The 17,267-nt window shown below is 40.4% G+C and overlaps 1 protein-coding gene across 14 annotated transcripts in view; it reads left to right on the top strand.

Moving 5' to 3' along the window:
* Sybu (syntabulin) overlaps positions 1-16,835 on the top strand; it is a 105,678-nt gene extending 88,843 nt beyond the window's left edge. For 11 of the 14 annotated variants that reach the window (XM_076911344.1, XM_034516667.2, XM_076911343.1 and 8 more), the window contains 4 exons: positions 4,215-4,317; positions 10,797-11,000; positions 12,965-13,114; positions 15,038-16,835. In XM_076911344.1, coding sequence (XP_076767459.1) covers positions 4,215-4,317; positions 10,797-11,000; positions 12,965-13,114; positions 15,038-16,139 — 1,559 coding nt within the window. In that variant the 3' untranslated portion in view covers positions 16,140-16,835. The other 3 variants (XM_076911347.1, XM_076911348.1, XM_076911349.1) reach the window with 2 other exon arrangements.
* The last annotated feature ends 432 nt before the right edge of the window (positions 16,836-17,267 follow it).

The following is a 17,267-nucleotide window of genomic DNA, read 5'->3' as shown; positions in this document are numbered from 1 at the left end:
TTTCAGCTTGAGCTGAAATTTGTTTCCTTTTTCTTCTTTAAGTCCAGGGCCTTGACACCTCTGCACCAAGTGCTTTTAGCTCTAGCATTACAAGAAAGAACAAAACTTCTCTACAGAACACAGCAATGGTACCACATGAAGAGGCAAACAGAGTACCCACCAGAACTTTTGGATGTAGCTTTTTCTTGCCTGAAAATCTGTATCTGCTGCTGGCTTTTAGTCTCTAGGAATCTGTCATCATGAAGGTCACCAATGCAGGTGGCCAACGATGAGTCTGGTCTGACACAAAAACTCTGCCAATGGGGATGACATGAGTTTCTTAGTTCTCATCAGCCTTTCAGTATGAACTTTCAGTAAGCAACCATTTCTGGTGCTTTGTCAGAATATTTCCAGTGACATCAGAGACTTTCCAAGTGGGTACACACAAACAACTAATGATGAGGCAAATATTCTCTAGGGCACAAAACTGCTACAGGCCAGTGACATTTCCAAATCCCTATGGAAATGGAGTAGGTGTTAAGTCTTCCAGTTAAATATAGCCTTTGTCTCAAACTTCTTTAGGAATTTAATGAGATCAGCCAGTGAAACAAGTCTATGAATTCCTATGATCAAGTGTATTCATTGAATATTAGCTGTGTTTATGAGCAGGGTCCCTAGGATCAGATGACCTTGAGCCTTGGCTTCAGCCTTGACTTATTAGTTGTGTCAACCTGTGCACCACCCCACTTATAAAAAGCAACTTCATGACACCTGCCTCTACTTCATAGGATTTGTGTTATTACGAGGAGTAAATTATTGGAATAGTTCCTGATACATAACATTTGCTTCTAATAATAGAAAACAAATGTAAGTAGAGTGTTACTTATTCATTTTTGTGAAGATATGCTATATTTCATAGTTTTGTTTACTATATAAGGAGAAAACAGTAGCCTACATGATAGTGTGTAAAGCCTACATGATGCTGAATACTATATAACAAAATGTTATATTTCACAATGAGTTTATACTTGCTTTATTTCCTTACTAACAAGCACTTTCTAAATAGTATATATATATATATTTAAAATAAATTATATTATAATTATGTAATTATATAAACAATATTTAGAATAAAAATTGTGTCTAATACTTATTTCGAGCTTACACTGTGTGTGCAAGCATATGTCTAAGCTTTCGGTTAGGTATATATTAATGGCTTACAGTAAGCTTGTGATGTTGCTGTGAGGGAGCTGAGGCATGAAGAAATGAAGTAACTCTCCTAAGATCCCCATAGAGAGTGCAGAGGTAACACTTAGGTTCTGTGGTCCAGATGAGCTACTCTGGAGAAACACCAAGCAGCTACCATGAACATGTCTGCAGCAATGCCCAGTGGCACATGCTAAAGCAGACAGTTGGGTGCTTCTTCTTCCTCAGACTTTTGCTGCCAACTAATAAGTGAATGGCAAGTCAAGGTCTCTAGTCTTTCTTATTTTCTTTATAAAATTAGCTTTCTCAGCTAAGCATAGTAGCATGTGTCTGTAGTCCCAGGATGCACTGAGATGGGAGAATCAACTTAGTTCAGGAGTTCAAGGCTACTCTAGACAACAGAGTAAGACTCCACCTAAAATGAAACTGAAACCTCACAAAGAAAAGTTCTTTGATCTTAGATCATGTTCAGTAAATTGTAATTTTTGTGAAACATTGTGTGTGTGTGTGTGTGTGTGTGTGTGTGTGTGTGTGTGTGTGCGCGCCCATGTATGGCCCTAGGAGAACAACTTTGTAGAGCTGGTTCCCTCCACTTGTACTTTGGTTCTAGGATTCAAGCTTTAGGTCACCAGTGTGGTGCAGCTTCTTCAAGCTTGTGTACCAAGTGCCTTTATCCACTGAGCCTTCTTGTGATCACCCAAATTATAAATATTTTTTTAAAAAAATCATAAGCTGAAATAGGTGGGAAGTAGCATATGCATAACTTCACTACCATATCATTCAAATGGTTTTGAGTACAGCTGCAGGTAAAGGCCACCCTGAAAGTGGCTCCTAATCTTTTGCAGATGTGCAGAAGACAAGATAGAATGTACTAGAACAAAGAGGCCTTAGGCTCTGAAAATAGGTAAGAGTCAATATATTGAGTTCCAGTAGCAATAAAATGTTAAACCAAGGTAACCCTTTAGCTTGGAGACCTAACGACAAGAGATCAAAGACATCCTAGATATTCAGTAAAAATTCTGGATTTTTAGTAATGGTCTGTTTCTGGTCAAGAATTTCTGTTTTTATGCAGGCAGTTATTACATCTCATGGCTTTTTGCATGTCTTTTACGAAATGAAAACCGGGTGTTTCCAAGTGATAATTTCACGTTTGAAAAATAATACCTTAGGCCTGGAGACTATAACCACATCACATATTTCTGAAAATTGCCCATCTTTGTCACTTAGTAACCAACCTGATGATCTGCTAGCAAAGCAAGCTGGGGAAATAGGATGTCAGGAATAATGTGTTGTCAGGTCACACAACCAATCACTCGTCCTTGAGACTGCCAAATGCTAAGGGTATTATGCAAAAACAATTAGGTTCACAGAGCTTTGAAAGCAATGTCTCCATTAGAGAGTTTCTACCATGCATAAGGAATTGCTGGTCTGGGTCTCAGTAAAATGTTACTTTAATCTCTCAAGAACGGGGAAGGAAAGTTATTGTTCTGCTTGCAGGTCATTCATGACTCTTTCCAAAGGAAGCTGGCACCCTGAGGGGTTCTGGAAGCTTTCAAAGGGATTTTTCTCTGTCTTGCTATGATCCATTATTCCTCCTGGTAGAAGTAAGCAAATCCATCAGAATCTACACAGCCGGGACCCAACTCCTTGGCTGCTCCTTGTACCAGGCTCTTCTTGCTAATTTCTAATTAGATACCAGAATGTCTATTGATCCCCTGGCTTCCTTCTCTGCCCTCCCATGGATGATGTACAGTATCGCATGTGTTTTGTAGACTTGATCCCATCCTTGATCAACCTCCCATGAGCCTAGGGCCAATTTACTTCCATTTCGTCCATAATAAAACAGTGAAATCAATGTCTATCTTAACCTTACAAAATTGCCAAGCCTGAATGACAGAAAGTACCTCATACATAGCTGATGATCTAAGAGGCACTGAATAGTCATTGTGGTGATAATAATTGTTCACTGTTTGTGAGAAATGAAAGGATTTAGGTCATTTCTAGTTTCCTCAGCTCAGAAATGGAGCTGGCTGTGGATTCCAGGCCAATGCAACATACAAATTATGTTGTAGGAGTTGAGAAAGAAAGTCAAACAGAATGCACCTAGATTCAATTTCCAAAGCCATGTTCAGTTTCATATGTCTTGAAACATCCTATTTTATCATTTCTATTGCTCCCTGTTGCCTCTGTCCCCCTCCCCTTCACTTCCCTAGAAAACCAATGGAAATAATTCCATTATTGATATGAGGTCACTATGCATTTTTTATTAGAATGGATTTACATGATTCCAACACACAGCATGCTATTCCAGTCTCATATCCAATTGTTACTTCCTCCTACAAAGCCATTTACCTTTGTAAACTAACAATCCCACTTCTAAACTCAGATCCCAAGTTTCTGTCTCACGTGTCCCCATTATTGTCACTCTCTTTGGAAATCTCACTTTTCTGTTATGGTTAAGATTCTGTTCCTAAATATATACACACAGTTAAACTGCTGTTATAGAAAGTCACGTCTGTAATCAGACGGTGTTGCTTCAAGCCACTCCTGAAGTTGACTGCTTCTGATTGGCTGACTCTAAGCTGGAGGTGCCAAGTTCAACTACCAGCAGCTGAGCCTGCAACAGCTCCAAGATAAATGCTAGGAAAACTACTTTTGCCATATCAGTACTCTTCCATTTACTTATATTTTGGGTGGTGCGAGCTGTTGGTGAGAGCCACCCAGGGGGACTTGGAATTCCTTGCCCTGCTTGGGCCACTGTTTATAATCTGCCGGAGATTGGCTCTTTGAGTAACCATCTGCCTGTCCTTCTGTTCTACTGTGTTTATGAAATGGTGTCCTGTGCTTGTGCTTTCTCTTGTCTGCTCCGAGGAAAGCACAAAGCTTTTGGAAGCTCTGGAATCTTGGCACTTGCAGGGTTAGAGCAGGCAGCTCAGGGATCTGGGCCCTGAAAGGCAGGGCGCTGGCCGCCTGTTCTTGGCTCTCTTTCCCTTCATGCTTCTCTCTCTTTCTCTCCTGTTGTTTTTCAGGCAGTGAAGCAGATTTTAGCTCTTCGAGCAGCACAGGCAGCATTTCGGCTCCTGAGGTCCACATGTCCACGACAGGAAACAAACGAGCCTCTTTCTCACGCAAGTAGGCACTGACTCCTGCTCTGTAATTACGAAGCTTTATGCAGGTGACTTTCTGTCCATAAGGTTCTGCGGAACTACCTGGATTTTGAGTTTGTTATTCGGAGTGAGGTGTATTTAAGTATTCCACGGTGATTTGAACCTGGTCCTTTCCTTCCTTCACCTCCTATTCCCCTTTAGCTGAGACTGTTCTCCCTGCCCCTGCTATCTCTTATCCAGACCGTTGCTCTGTGCCCTTCTCCCTCCATTCCAAAGCTCTTTCCCTTACTGACCTGTATATGCACTGGGAAATTAAGCTTTGTGCCTAGTCTGATGCTTAAGACCCTATTGTTTTCTAGCCATCCGCAAAGCCTCTAAATTCTTTTCTATAAAGGAGACATTTACTAGGAAAGAAGTTAAAAAAAAAAAAAAGTAAACTTCATAGATATGGACAGCCGCCACTGCCCGAGGCAGCACAGAACAGATGGATGTGCGCCCTCTGACGTCGGGCTGTCTGGTAAGACCCTGCTGACGCTGCATGACCCTGAACAAAGGGCTTCCTTTCTCTCTACTTCCGCTACTCATTTGCAAAACAGAGTTATCATAATACCTACCTTGAAGGGTTTCTGGTTAGGGCAGTCCTTGTGGTAAGCGTTATATATTGTTCATCATCAACATTAGTTGAATTGGGGGCAGAGGATTATGGGAAAATGCATTCCAATGTTCACACTTAGTGGAGGATGCTCTAAGCTCAGGATTTTCTAACCATCAACAGTGCCATTATTCTTCAATAAGTACTCATTGAGCATCGACAGGCAGTAAACAGAACTCACTGAGAAAGCCATAATCATTTCAATAATGTACAAAAATAATCCAAGGGTAATTATATATATATGTATATACATATATATATTTATACATATATGTATATATACATATATGTAAATATAATACATATATATAGTTGCAATACTTGATTTAATATGTATATATTAATACTTGATTTAATATGTATATATTATTTATATACCACACATATATAATATATAATATATAATATATAATATATAATATATAATATATAATATATAATATATAATATATAATATATAATATATAATATATAATATATAATATATAATATAATATATAATATATAATATATAATATATAATATATAATATATAATATATAATATATAATATATAATATATAATATATAATATATAATATAATATATAATATATAATATATAATATATAATATATAATATATAATATATAATATATAATATATAATATATAATATATAATATATAATATATAATATATAATATATATAATATATTATATTGTATATAATTAATATATTATATATAATATATAATGTGAAATATATTAATATAAAATATATAATATAATATATAATGTATAATAATATATATTAAATATATATGTGTGTATATATTATTTAATTATGTTATTATATATTAAAATATATTGTATATTAAAATTATATATATATATAAAATGACACAGGGACCTTATAGAGAGTACAATGGGGCATGGCTCTGTTTCTGATGGGCTGGTTCCAAGACACCTCAGTAATTAAGTGAGCTCCATCAGAGGCCTGAAGAGGAGTGGTAGAGATATCTCACCACCACCTAGGGAACATCTTCTGATTTTATTAAATCATATTACTGTCCTAGGCCATTGCATTCAAAAATTATCTTGATGATTAATTGTATATATATTTTCAAGATCCTTTCAATTTTCACAAGCTTAAACATCTGGGACACTATGCAAATATTTCTCCTAGTGACTGTTGTTTACAAAGGGAACTAAGATACCTCCAGTGCACACACAGTTTCATGTTAGAAGTAAATCCTCTAGACAAAGCTGTGAGAAAAGAGTGGGGTCCACAGTAAATAAGCACTACTGCTCTATCATCCCCTCCATTCTTTGGGTGTAAAGTGCCTCCTGGACCACAGGAGGGAAGGGATGTGAACATTGTTAGTAGACATGAGTCTCCCATGAGAAGTAAGCATATCCTCGTGGCGAAAGGTGCCAAGGAAAATGAACCCCACAGGTAATTTTATTAAGCAATTCAAAAGACCTTGGGTTTGCAGTTAGATGTCAAGATGTCAATAACACAGAGAAAAACATTCTAGGCTAAAACTCAGGATTTTTTTTTTTTTTTGAAGATTAATTAAAATTTGATGTAGTGAATATACAATTTGTGCAAATCATACATTTAAGATTTTTTTTTTTGCAGGGAGGGGAGTAGTTAATTGTTATCTAATTTCTATATCCCTGTATGAGTTCATGTGCCCATTCCCTGGAACTTAAATTACCCGCAATTCTGAGCTGCCTCATGTGGGTACCGTAAACTGAACCTAGGCCATCTACAGGAGCAGGGATATTTAATGGTAGGGGTGGGATTTGAGGGAGGGATGAATTTGTTGAAAAGATTTTATGACAGGTGTTTTTTAAAAAAAACAAACAAACAAAACCAAAGCTGTAGAGACTTGCAAATCAACTAACTCATTATCCAATTCCGATGGTATGTGAAAAGGTCTCTCTCTTTTTTTTTTTTTTTCTTAACTACTAAAGCATTAATCAGTCTATAAACTATACAGGAAGAAATGAGGTGTGGGTCGTTTGGAATTGGCATCACATGCACCATTGTTTATGAGGCGAGTGCCTCTACATTTGGATCCTGTTCAGGAAAACAGAAATAGCAATGATATCACAGAGTTAAGTGAGTTGATATTGGTAACTGCATTACAGGAGTCCAGAACCTTGTTGAGACCCGTACTCTGCCTCAACGCTTTGGGGCTAAGTGTTCTGGTCAAGAGAGAGAGAGTGGGGCTCTTGGGGCAGGAGATGTGAAGAATGGAGACAAGACAGAGGTTCTGATCAAGTCTCAAGTCTCAAGTCTCTCTTATTGAAGGGAAATCTGAGGTATTTATATGCTTTTGCCATGTGCCTTGCAGGTGTTGATATGACGTAAGCCTTACAGGCGTGTATAGCATGGATAGCACGTGCACGTACGCATTATAAGCATGTATGGCGTAGATAGCACATGGACAGCATGTGAACTGCAATGCCTTGCAGGCGTGACTACCACGTGTGCCTTGCAGCTGGGGGCAGTAAACAGCAACACAAAATATGTGGGATATCAGAGTGTGCTTCAGCTGTTGTAGGCTATTGAAAACCAAATCTCTTATCAGGGTATATGGTTCCAGATGGCTGCAAAGATAATCTAGCCGCTTTCTACTAAAGTTGGCTCCCAACAGAACCTGGTTAAAAAGACAGGAGAGGTGTACTTTTAAAAGAAAACAAACATGCTGCGTCTACTACTAAAGGGCAGCGTTAAGGGCCTCAGAGCTGCTGGCCTGAGCAACAGACAACAGCTCACTTGCCACTTTAGGGGCTTTCATATCAAGGAGTGGTAGGATTGGTGTCTCCTGAGACTCTATGCTCGGCTTGAAGATGCCTGACCTCCCTGTACCCTTACATCGTCATCTCTCTGTACACATCTGTGTCCGAATTTGATCCCTTATTATGGTATCTGTTAGGCTAAATCAGGGCCCAGCCTAACACTCTAATTTAAACTTAATTACCTCCTCCAAGGTCTTGTCTCCAGATTCAGTCATATCTGAAATCTGGGGGATTAGGGACTCTACATGAAATTGAGATAGTGACAGTGATACAGTCAAGTTCAAAACAATAACAGCAGTGGACGATGACAATGATGATGATGAAGAAGACAAAACAGTGGATGGTGGTGGGGACACAAGCTGAAGTTAAGGGCCAGTGCCTAGAGATTAGAGATCCCTTGGACTCTGGTGAGGTTTTGCTTTGTTTTGTTTTTTAGATTTATTTATTTATTTTATGAATGAGTACACTACTGCTCTCTTCAGACACACTAGAAGAGGGCATCAGATCTCATTACAGATGGTTGTGAGCCATCATGTGGTTGCTGGGAATTGAAGTCAGGACCTCTGGAAAAGCAGTCAATGCTCTTAACCACTGAGCCAACTCTCTAGCCTTCCAGTGAGGTTTATGTTTGTTCTTTTACATTACTCTGCTCAGGTGTTCATAGGTATGGGGGTGAACAGAGTTTTCTCTTTTCTATGAACTATATTGTTCTTCCAGCAAAGAATTCAGGCTGTATGGAGGAGGCAGCACTGGGCTTCCTTCTCTGTGGCCACCACAAACATGGAAATCCAGCTTCTCCTCTGAAAATGATGACAGTCATTGGTGATGTTTATGTCCATATTTGTTAACATTTGAACTGAAGTAAATCAAAGAAGAAACAGTAATAATTTCAACATGAAAAAAATTAAGTTAATTAATTAAGGCATTATGATATTCATGTCCTGAAACACATATGAAGTCTTGATTGTGTGTTTTATAAGACAAGAGTAATGTTTTAAGCTTGAGGAGTCTTTGCTTTCTTCCATATACCAGATAAGGTCTCACAAAATCACCTGATTTAATGCTTGTCATGATCACAAACCTCAGCACTGTGTTGCCAGGTGGATGGGGAAATGCCCAGGTGGACTGTCCACAGAACTACGTCTAAAGGATAACCTGATAAACTTGTTTACAGGACCAAAGTAATGTATCCCATTTCTATCAAGTGGGAAACATCACTGTTATGAAGTTTTAAATTTTCTGGTTTTGAATTCCACCTCAGCTACATATGCTTGTATTTCTCTTCCCTGAGCTTTCATTGGTAAATGGGAAGCAGTGGTCACCCCAGTCTGACAAAGTGAAGCCAAGTACTCACAAAGTATCTGGAATAGTACCAGCACCACAGAAGCCATAAAGGGCAGTTAACGGAGAATAAAATTCCCCAGGACAAAGTTATGGATAGTTCTTTATAGTCTCTCATCTCTTGCAAGGGTTAACCATCCATATTTTCTTGTAGTCACATCGGGTAATACAATCGCCAGTGCCAGGCTTGGAATTGAAGCATAGAAAAGAAAATCGAAGCCAGAGTACATGTTCCTTTGAGCGATGTATGAAGTTCTTCCCACCCTTGGGCTGCTGAAGTCGGCTTGTCACCAAGCCATCAGCCCATCTGTTCCATATAAAGTGTCTCCTTCCTTGTGAAAGGGAGACTCAGTCAATTTGAATGATTTCAAGAGGAAAGAACTTGTAGGTTTAGACTTGGTAGGCTCTGGGCTCGTTAATGTGCAGTGCCCTTGGTTGACAGCACTCTGAGATTGCATTTGAATTTAAATTAGTGATTGCAGGCACTGAGCCCACAGGCTCGAGCACTCAGACATTTCTCACTGAACTGCAACAGTGGGGCAGAGCCCCACTTAAAACTACAGATGGAAGAGGTGCTCAGACAGCAGTGCTGCCCCATAAGAATCTTCATTTTAATCTCCCTGGAATACCAAGCAATACTTCTGACAGAACATGTTATTCTGCTTAAGTAATTTCAACATCCTCTGGATGTTTTTCAACTCTACTGGATATCAAATCCCTGGAACCAGATTAACAGGAAAAACATAAAACAAGCTGATCCTATAATGCCAGTCTAGAGCTGAGTTGCATGAAGTTTCTGGAATAAACTTGCATACCTGTCCAATCTGACTAAAACAAACAAACAAACAAACAAAGTCAGGTCTCATGCCATGCAGATTGATCCACAAACTTGTTATATAGTCAAAGATGATTTTAAACTACCTCTACCTCCCAAGGTCTAGTGCATACAGGAATGTACCACTTCAGTCTAGTTTTCCAACCAACTCTACAAGGAAGGCAGGAAGCTTGTATGCATGGTGTATGTGTGATGTATGGCATGTATGTATGTGTGAGAGAGTGTGTCTGGTATGTGTGTGTTGTGTGTGCTATGTCTGTGTGGTGTGTAGTGCCTTTGTAGGTGTGTGAGTGTGCACACACACACACATATAAAGTGACCTTCCTAAGTCCTCAGTAAATGGAAGTGCCAAGACTCACACGCTGTTAATTCATTTCAGCAAACATGATAGACAACAAATATTATAGGCTCAAAAGTATAAAAATGAAAACAAGCACACATCCTCCTGGAAGCTAAATCATTTGGAATATTAGTGTATTTAGGAGGATGGGTAAGGACCGTTGATGACTTGAACCTGTAGAGCATCTTAAGGAGTCTTGCCTTTTCTCAGGAGACAGTGGGAAAGCACTGAAGGTCTTGAAGAAAGGCAATAGTATTCCAACTCCTCAGTAGAAAAGGCATCCGCATCCTACAGGAGGGAGCAACATCAAATAGAAACTGTTTGAAAGAACAGCAGAGGGAGTGGTCCCCTGTGCTCATGATACAAGGATAGCACATATCAAGTAGGTAAAGAAAATGCTGTTCATGAGGATCACATCATGGGGCCATATGCCTCAGTCAACCCTAGGAATCTGATTTCCTTACCAATAACCAGCTTTGAGAAGGGACAAAGGAACATCTCCAGCCACAAGGACTCTAATTAGCACCTGTAATTCTCTTTTTCAGCCGAGGTCCCCATGGACGAAGCAATGGAGCATCATCCCACAAGTCTGGTAGCAGCCCACCATCCCCAAGGGAAAAGGACCTAGTGTCTATGCTGTGCAGGAACCCACTGAGTCCCAGTAACATCCACCCTAACTACACCCCTTCTTCTCCAAGTAGCAGCAACTCTGGCTCCTACAAAGGAAGTGATTGTAGTCCAGTCATGAGGTAAGTCTCCATTTGCCTCCTAATTGCGTGCTTTTCAATTTGTCCAGTTAGGGACTTTTCTTTAAAGATGGGAAAGGCTATGTAACTCTTCACTCCCTACTTTAATAAGACACTTCTCTTCTTTCTCACGGTTAGCTAATCCTTTAAGGGTTGATGCACAAAGAACATGAACCATCACAAGCTAAAACAACACCTGACAGTCCAAACAGTTACTGGATGGGGAGGGGAAATGCCACCGTGGTAAGGGCTGTTCTCATTTCTTAGGCACAAGGAGGCATTGTGCTGGTGTTTGTTTGTTCGTTCAATGCATACTCAGTAGCAGGGTCTGTGCTCCACACTGAGAATAGAGTGGTGAACAGAAATAGCCCTCAGGCTCACTGCCAAAGAAGGATTCTAACTAATAACAAAACAAATCTAGATTATTCTGCACCTATCTGTTGCTATATGAATATGTAAAACATAGGGCAGGGGTCCAGTTTCTGATTGAGTGATCAGAGAGGCCACACTAACAAAATAAATTGAAGTAGTATCTGAAAGGTGAGTTAATAGTAGGTGGGGTGGGGGTGGGAAGAAGGAAGGAATGGTATATCCAGTGGCGGGCTTGGAGGGTTGGGAAGTGAACATGGGGGCCATATTGAGCAGAGTGTAGGCACAGGGGGCAAGCAGCATGGGGGCTTGGACTGAGTCCAGAGTTAGAGGAGAACCTGGCAGCCCTCCACAGCCCTATTCCTCTCCAGCATCCCTGTTCTAATTAGTCAGCTCTCTTACAGCCGGGATGCCCAGGCTTAGCCAGGCCTGAGAAGGGCCAAGATTCCAGCTGGGCTGTGTTTGTAGAACATTGAGTGCTTCTCCACAAAACACACCGGGAAGAGTAGAGTGGCCTTGTTCCCTCTGAACAAGGAACTTTCCATTCCCATCAAATCAGCACACATATACTGGCATTGCCTTCAGAACAGTTTGAATTGAACTAATAATAAGCAAGATTTTTAGGCAGGGGCAAAATGTGGAGAAAATTAGGTCACTCTGCTCTCTCCATCTCTCCTGATCCCCCTTCCCCACCCCAACATGGTTCTTTAATATAACAACAGCATGTAATCGTAATCGGCACCCATAGACAACCATGTATGAAACCATTCCTAAGCCTTAGAAACATTCTTCCACAAGCACACATATACTTCAGTATTGCATGTAACCATCAGCCCTAAGATTGGCCCGTGTGTTAGTCATCTGTTCTGAGACTTCCCTGCCAGCATGCTGTTGTCATTCTTTTCTAGCTGTCAGTTTTGTGCCTATTTGAGCTGCTAGAGCAGAGGAGCTCGGACTGGGTGACAAACATGAGTACGGCACTCATTCAGTTCTGGAGAGCGAGTCTGAAACAGAGCCAATATGGTTAAGTTCTGGAGAGGACTTATTTATGTGTTAGAGATTCCCCTTTATTGAATCTTCACAAGGAAGAAAGTAATCTAGAGAGCTCTCTAGAGCTCTTTTAGTATTTGTATTGGTATGTATTAATGGTGTAAACTCACATTTTCATTGAGACTTTTATACATGTATATAATATACTCAGATCATAGTTACTCCTCATTTCCTTCATCTTCCAGTAGTTACAATCTCTGATAAGAACATTAATCCCATCACAAAAGTTCCAGGCTCATTATGTCTTAATTACCTCCCAATTTATGTGGTGGCGGCTGTGCACAGACGCTCCTTTTCTTTCCAGAGCTGGAGACATGGCTCAGTGGTTAAGAGCACTTTCTTCCCTTCCAGAGGACTCCAGGTTCAATTCCCGGCACCCAAATGGCAGCTCATAAATGTTTGTAGCTCAAATTTCAGGGGATCTGACTCCTTTATACAGATATATATGCAGGCAAAACAACTCGATGCACATAAAATAAAAATAAATATTTTTAAAAAGAAAAGGAAACAGGCAAAAAGTAGCCATCTTACTGCTTGCATTATCTCAGGAGGTCTGGAAGATACATGTCTTGTGGAGAAAATCATGGTGTCAAACCTCCAAATCCAGAACAGTATTTGACACCTCTGCAGCAGAAGGAGGTCACAGTGAGACACCTGAGGACCAAGCTGAAGGAGTCTGAGCGCCGACTCCATGAGAGGTAAATCTGGATTTCACACACGGGGAGACCTAGTACAGTTCCTTCTTCACAGAAAGTGACCCAGGGACCAGGACTATACTGAAGAATGAAAAACAAAACAATTTTTATTAAGCCTTTTAGTTTTCAGAGTCATTTCATAATTGTTTTGCCTTTGCTGTTGCAGGAGCTCATGGTAGCTAGTAGGTTAGAGGAGAGCCTGTCTCCTGGGTGTGGTCAGTTTTGCCATAACGAATTGGGTGTGTACATGACTATTTTTAAATGGCAGAAACACTTAAAGGAACAATCTTCTTTCAGCAGAGCAGGTCACAGTGGCCCCATCAAGCCCCAATAATCTCTAGAGACAGCGGATATCTGTGTACACTGTGACTCCTGCCAGCTCTTTCTATGCTAAAGAAAGAGCTTCGTTATTCTTGGACTGTTCTTAAGATGTAAGGGAAAAACTAAACTAAACAATAAAACAGTCTTGTCTAGATGTTATCACAGATAGAACCTAAAAGCAAAAGCAAAATAAAACAAACAAAACAAACAAACAAACAAAAACAAAAAAACCTGAACTTTTGAGATGTTAAAGAACAAGCCAGAGTTTTTCTTCATGGTTTCCTCTTGGGACAAAGTAACTATCAGACATACTAGCTGTGACCAGGGAGCTGCATTTTTAGTGGCCACAGTATTTGCACTCTCTGGGAACTGACAGTCTCCATCCTCCTCTGTTGCCATACACAGGACACTGTGAAGAATCTGTTACCTTGACTGGTAAATCTAGACAGACAGTACAGGCAGGGAGTTTTCATCTTCCTAGTTAATTTGACTCATACCTGATCGAAAGAGACTTGAGACCCAAGCTCACCCCAGAGGTGAACTTTGTGGACTACTTTGATTTACTAAAAGTCTAGGAAAAGTTTTGAGCCCTTATAAGAGAAGGCATAAGTAAGCAGGAAAAGTTGATAAAACAAGCAAGCCTAAACTTAAAGAAGCAACACTATGTGCTCTCAGACACATGAAGCTGTGGATCGCGTGATCTTTGTATTCAAGAGTAACCTGAGGGTATGTATCTACACAGACACTGAAGAAATTATACAGAAGAATCTCTTGGTAAAGTTTTCAAAATAGGTTATTGTGAACAGTAAGACATCTCGTTACTTCAGCATATTGCAGATTGATTATTCTCTGAGATGACCAAGAATAAGAAACTTTTACAAAGCTCTTCTTGAACATGTAACATTTTATTGTTTAAAAAGTATCACTGGAAGCCGGGGCGGTGGTGGTGCACACCTTTAATCCCAGCACATGGGAGGCAGAGGCAGGCGGATTTCTGAGTTCGAGGCCAGCCTGGTCTACAGAGTGAGTTCCAGGACAGCCAGGGCTATATAGAGAAACCCTGTCTCGAAAAACCAAAAAAAAAAAAAAAAAAAAAAAAAAAAAAGTATCACTGGAATATTGTAACTATATACAAGGCTATAACTGATTTTTTTTTAGCTTCTCTTTAATCAGTAATTAAAAGTGAAATGAAGTTTCTCATACATACATATACACATACACATGTGTGTATATATACATCAATTACATATACATATATATGGAGTAGACTACAGAGCTAGAAGTTGACTAAAAAGTGAATAGTAAAGTACAAAATACTAAGTTTGGCACAGAGGAGAATGCTAATGAAGTTCTCCGTGCATACCCTGCTCTGCAGTGAGCATTCAGAAAGGAAACAATGGCAGCTATTTTGATTCTGGTTCTGGTTACTATTATTAGCTTAGCTGTTTTACAATTAGAGGGGGAAGTTCCCTGGCTAATACTTGCCAAAAAAATAAATTCTGAAACTTGTTATTTCGTGTGGAAGAGCATGTGCTGCGGGCTGCTGTTGATTGTTAGCTCTCTCGGTGTTGACTTCGCTTGTAACTTTGCCTGCCTTTTCTATAGGGAGTCTGAAATCATGGAGCTCAAGTCTCAGCTGGCTCGAATGAGGGAAGACTGGATTGAGGAAGAGTGCCACAGAGTGGAGGCTCAGCTGGCCCTCAAAGAAGCCAGAAAGGAGATTAAACAGCTCAAGCAGGTCATTGAGACTATGAGGAGCAGCTTAGCTGATAAAGATAAAGGCATCCAAAAGTACTTTGTGGACATAAACATCCAAAACAAGAAACTGGAGTCTCTGCTTCAAAGCATGGAGATGGCACACAATAGTTCCCTGAGGGATGAGCTGTGTCTAGACTTTTCCTTTGATTCCCCATCGAAAAGCTTGCCCCTAAGCAGCACATTTGACAAGATGGCAGATGGGTTATCTCTGGAAGAACAGGTAACAGAGGAAGGTGCTGACAGTGAGCTTCTGGTGGGAGACAGCATGGCCGAGGGTACAGATCTGTTAGATGAGATGGTGACTGCCACCACCACAGAATCCGGTGACCTGGAGTTTGTCCATTCCACTCCAGGGCCACAGGCCCTCAAGGCTCTCCCCTTGGTGAGCCAGGAAGAGGGCATTGTGGTGGTGGAGCAAGCAGTACAGACCGATGTGGTGCCGTTCAGCCCTGCCATCTCGGAGCTCATTCAGAGTGTGCTAAAGCTGCAGGACTCCTGTCCCACAAGCTCAGCATCCCCCGATGAATCTGGAGCTGACTCCATGGAAAGCTTCTCAGAATCCATCTCTGCCTTAATGGTTGATTTAACTCCAAGAAGTCCCAACTCAGCCATCCTTCTGTCTCCTGTGGAGATTCCACTCGGCAAGGCAGCTATGGAAGCCCGTGGAAATCGCCTCATGAGAGAGCTAGATTTTGCAGCCTACACAGAAGAAAGGTTGGACAGCGTCCTCCCGCTGTCTCAGGGAGGTGTTGTGAGGCAGTACTGGAGCAGCAGTTTCTTGGTGGATCTTCTGGCTGTGGCTGCCCCTGTAGTACCCACTGTTCTGTGGGCATTCAGTACTCAGAGAGGGGGTACATATCCTGTCTACAACATAGGAGCCTTGCTCCGTGGCTGCTGTGTGGTGGCCCTACACTCACTACGTCGCACAGCTTTCCACATGAAAACCTAATTAGTTGTTATCGTGTGCCAATGTATCTGTGTGGCCTGATGCCAGGTAGACTAACAGCAGGTGGATCAGTGGAAGTCTCTATTCTGTCAGTTTTGCTCCTCGCTATTTGATTTGCACTATAGTCAGTTGAAGCTTGTTCACTGTTTAAACCAGAGGTATCTCCCAAGGCATGGAGACCTGGTTCTGGTAGATGTCCCACCAGAGTGGTGTAGAAAGCATGCTTATTCCCCTGTCGTGTTGTCTGAGGTGCCCGTTCTTATCCTAATGGTTCAGGAAGAGGAAATGCAGTTTGCACTTTCGCCACAGCCTAAGGCTGGCATGTTATCTCCTTGCTTTGCATTGTGCCGTTTTAAAATGTGTAATTGGTTCCAGCATTTCAATGGTCTTGTGCATAGCAGGGGACTGTAACCAAAAATAAAAATGTATTTGTGTAATTGGCTCAAAGAAGACTTGAATAGTTCTTTATTGTCTTTCTTGGGGTTGATAAAGTTTGAGTGTTTGGATTTTTTTTTTTTAACTTAACGTAGCTCCAAAGTCTTAAAAGACTTGTTTGCTCTTAAACCTGTCAGTTGACGATACTATGTAAATTTACAATGTACTAACTTATTTTTTGCTTATTATATATAGTGGTTTTTTGGAAATTGTTTGTACCCACACACTTCAGCATGAAAATAAAGATTAGTGTTTCCATTTAAATGTTTATGTTTCCTATAATTGTGAATTTACTACTATACAAGACCAAATAAATATATCATTCTTTATCAAAAAGATTCTATAAAAATGAAACTAGGCAGAGAAATGAGAAAGAGAAAATAATTATTAAAAAAAAAAAATGAAGACCTAGAGAGATAGTCTAGTGGTTAAGGGCAAAAGTTAACTACTCTGGTGGAGAACTGAATTCTGTTACGAGCACCCATGTGGTTCACTCCACCTTCTGACCAAATACTGAGGCATTGACACACAAAGACCCTTTCCCTTCCCTCCCCTCCCTTCTATTTCCCTCTCTTCCTTTCCTCTACCCTCCCCCCTCCCTTCCCTTCCTTTCTCCCTCTCCCTTCTCTTCCTTTCTCCATCTCTGTGTCATGCACACTTAAAAATTCTTAAAACAAAAAAGGTAAATATGTCTGA

Source organism: Arvicanthis niloticus, chromosome 13, assembly GCF_011762505.2.
Source record: "Arvicanthis niloticus isolate mArvNil1 chromosome 13, mArvNil1.pat.X, whole genome shotgun sequence".
In the NCBI taxonomy this organism is placed as follows: Eukaryota; Metazoa; Chordata; class Mammalia; order Rodentia; family Muridae; genus Arvicanthis; species Arvicanthis niloticus.
Note: the sequence above shows the minus strand (reverse complement) of the source record. Positions and strands in the feature narration are given on the sequence as shown.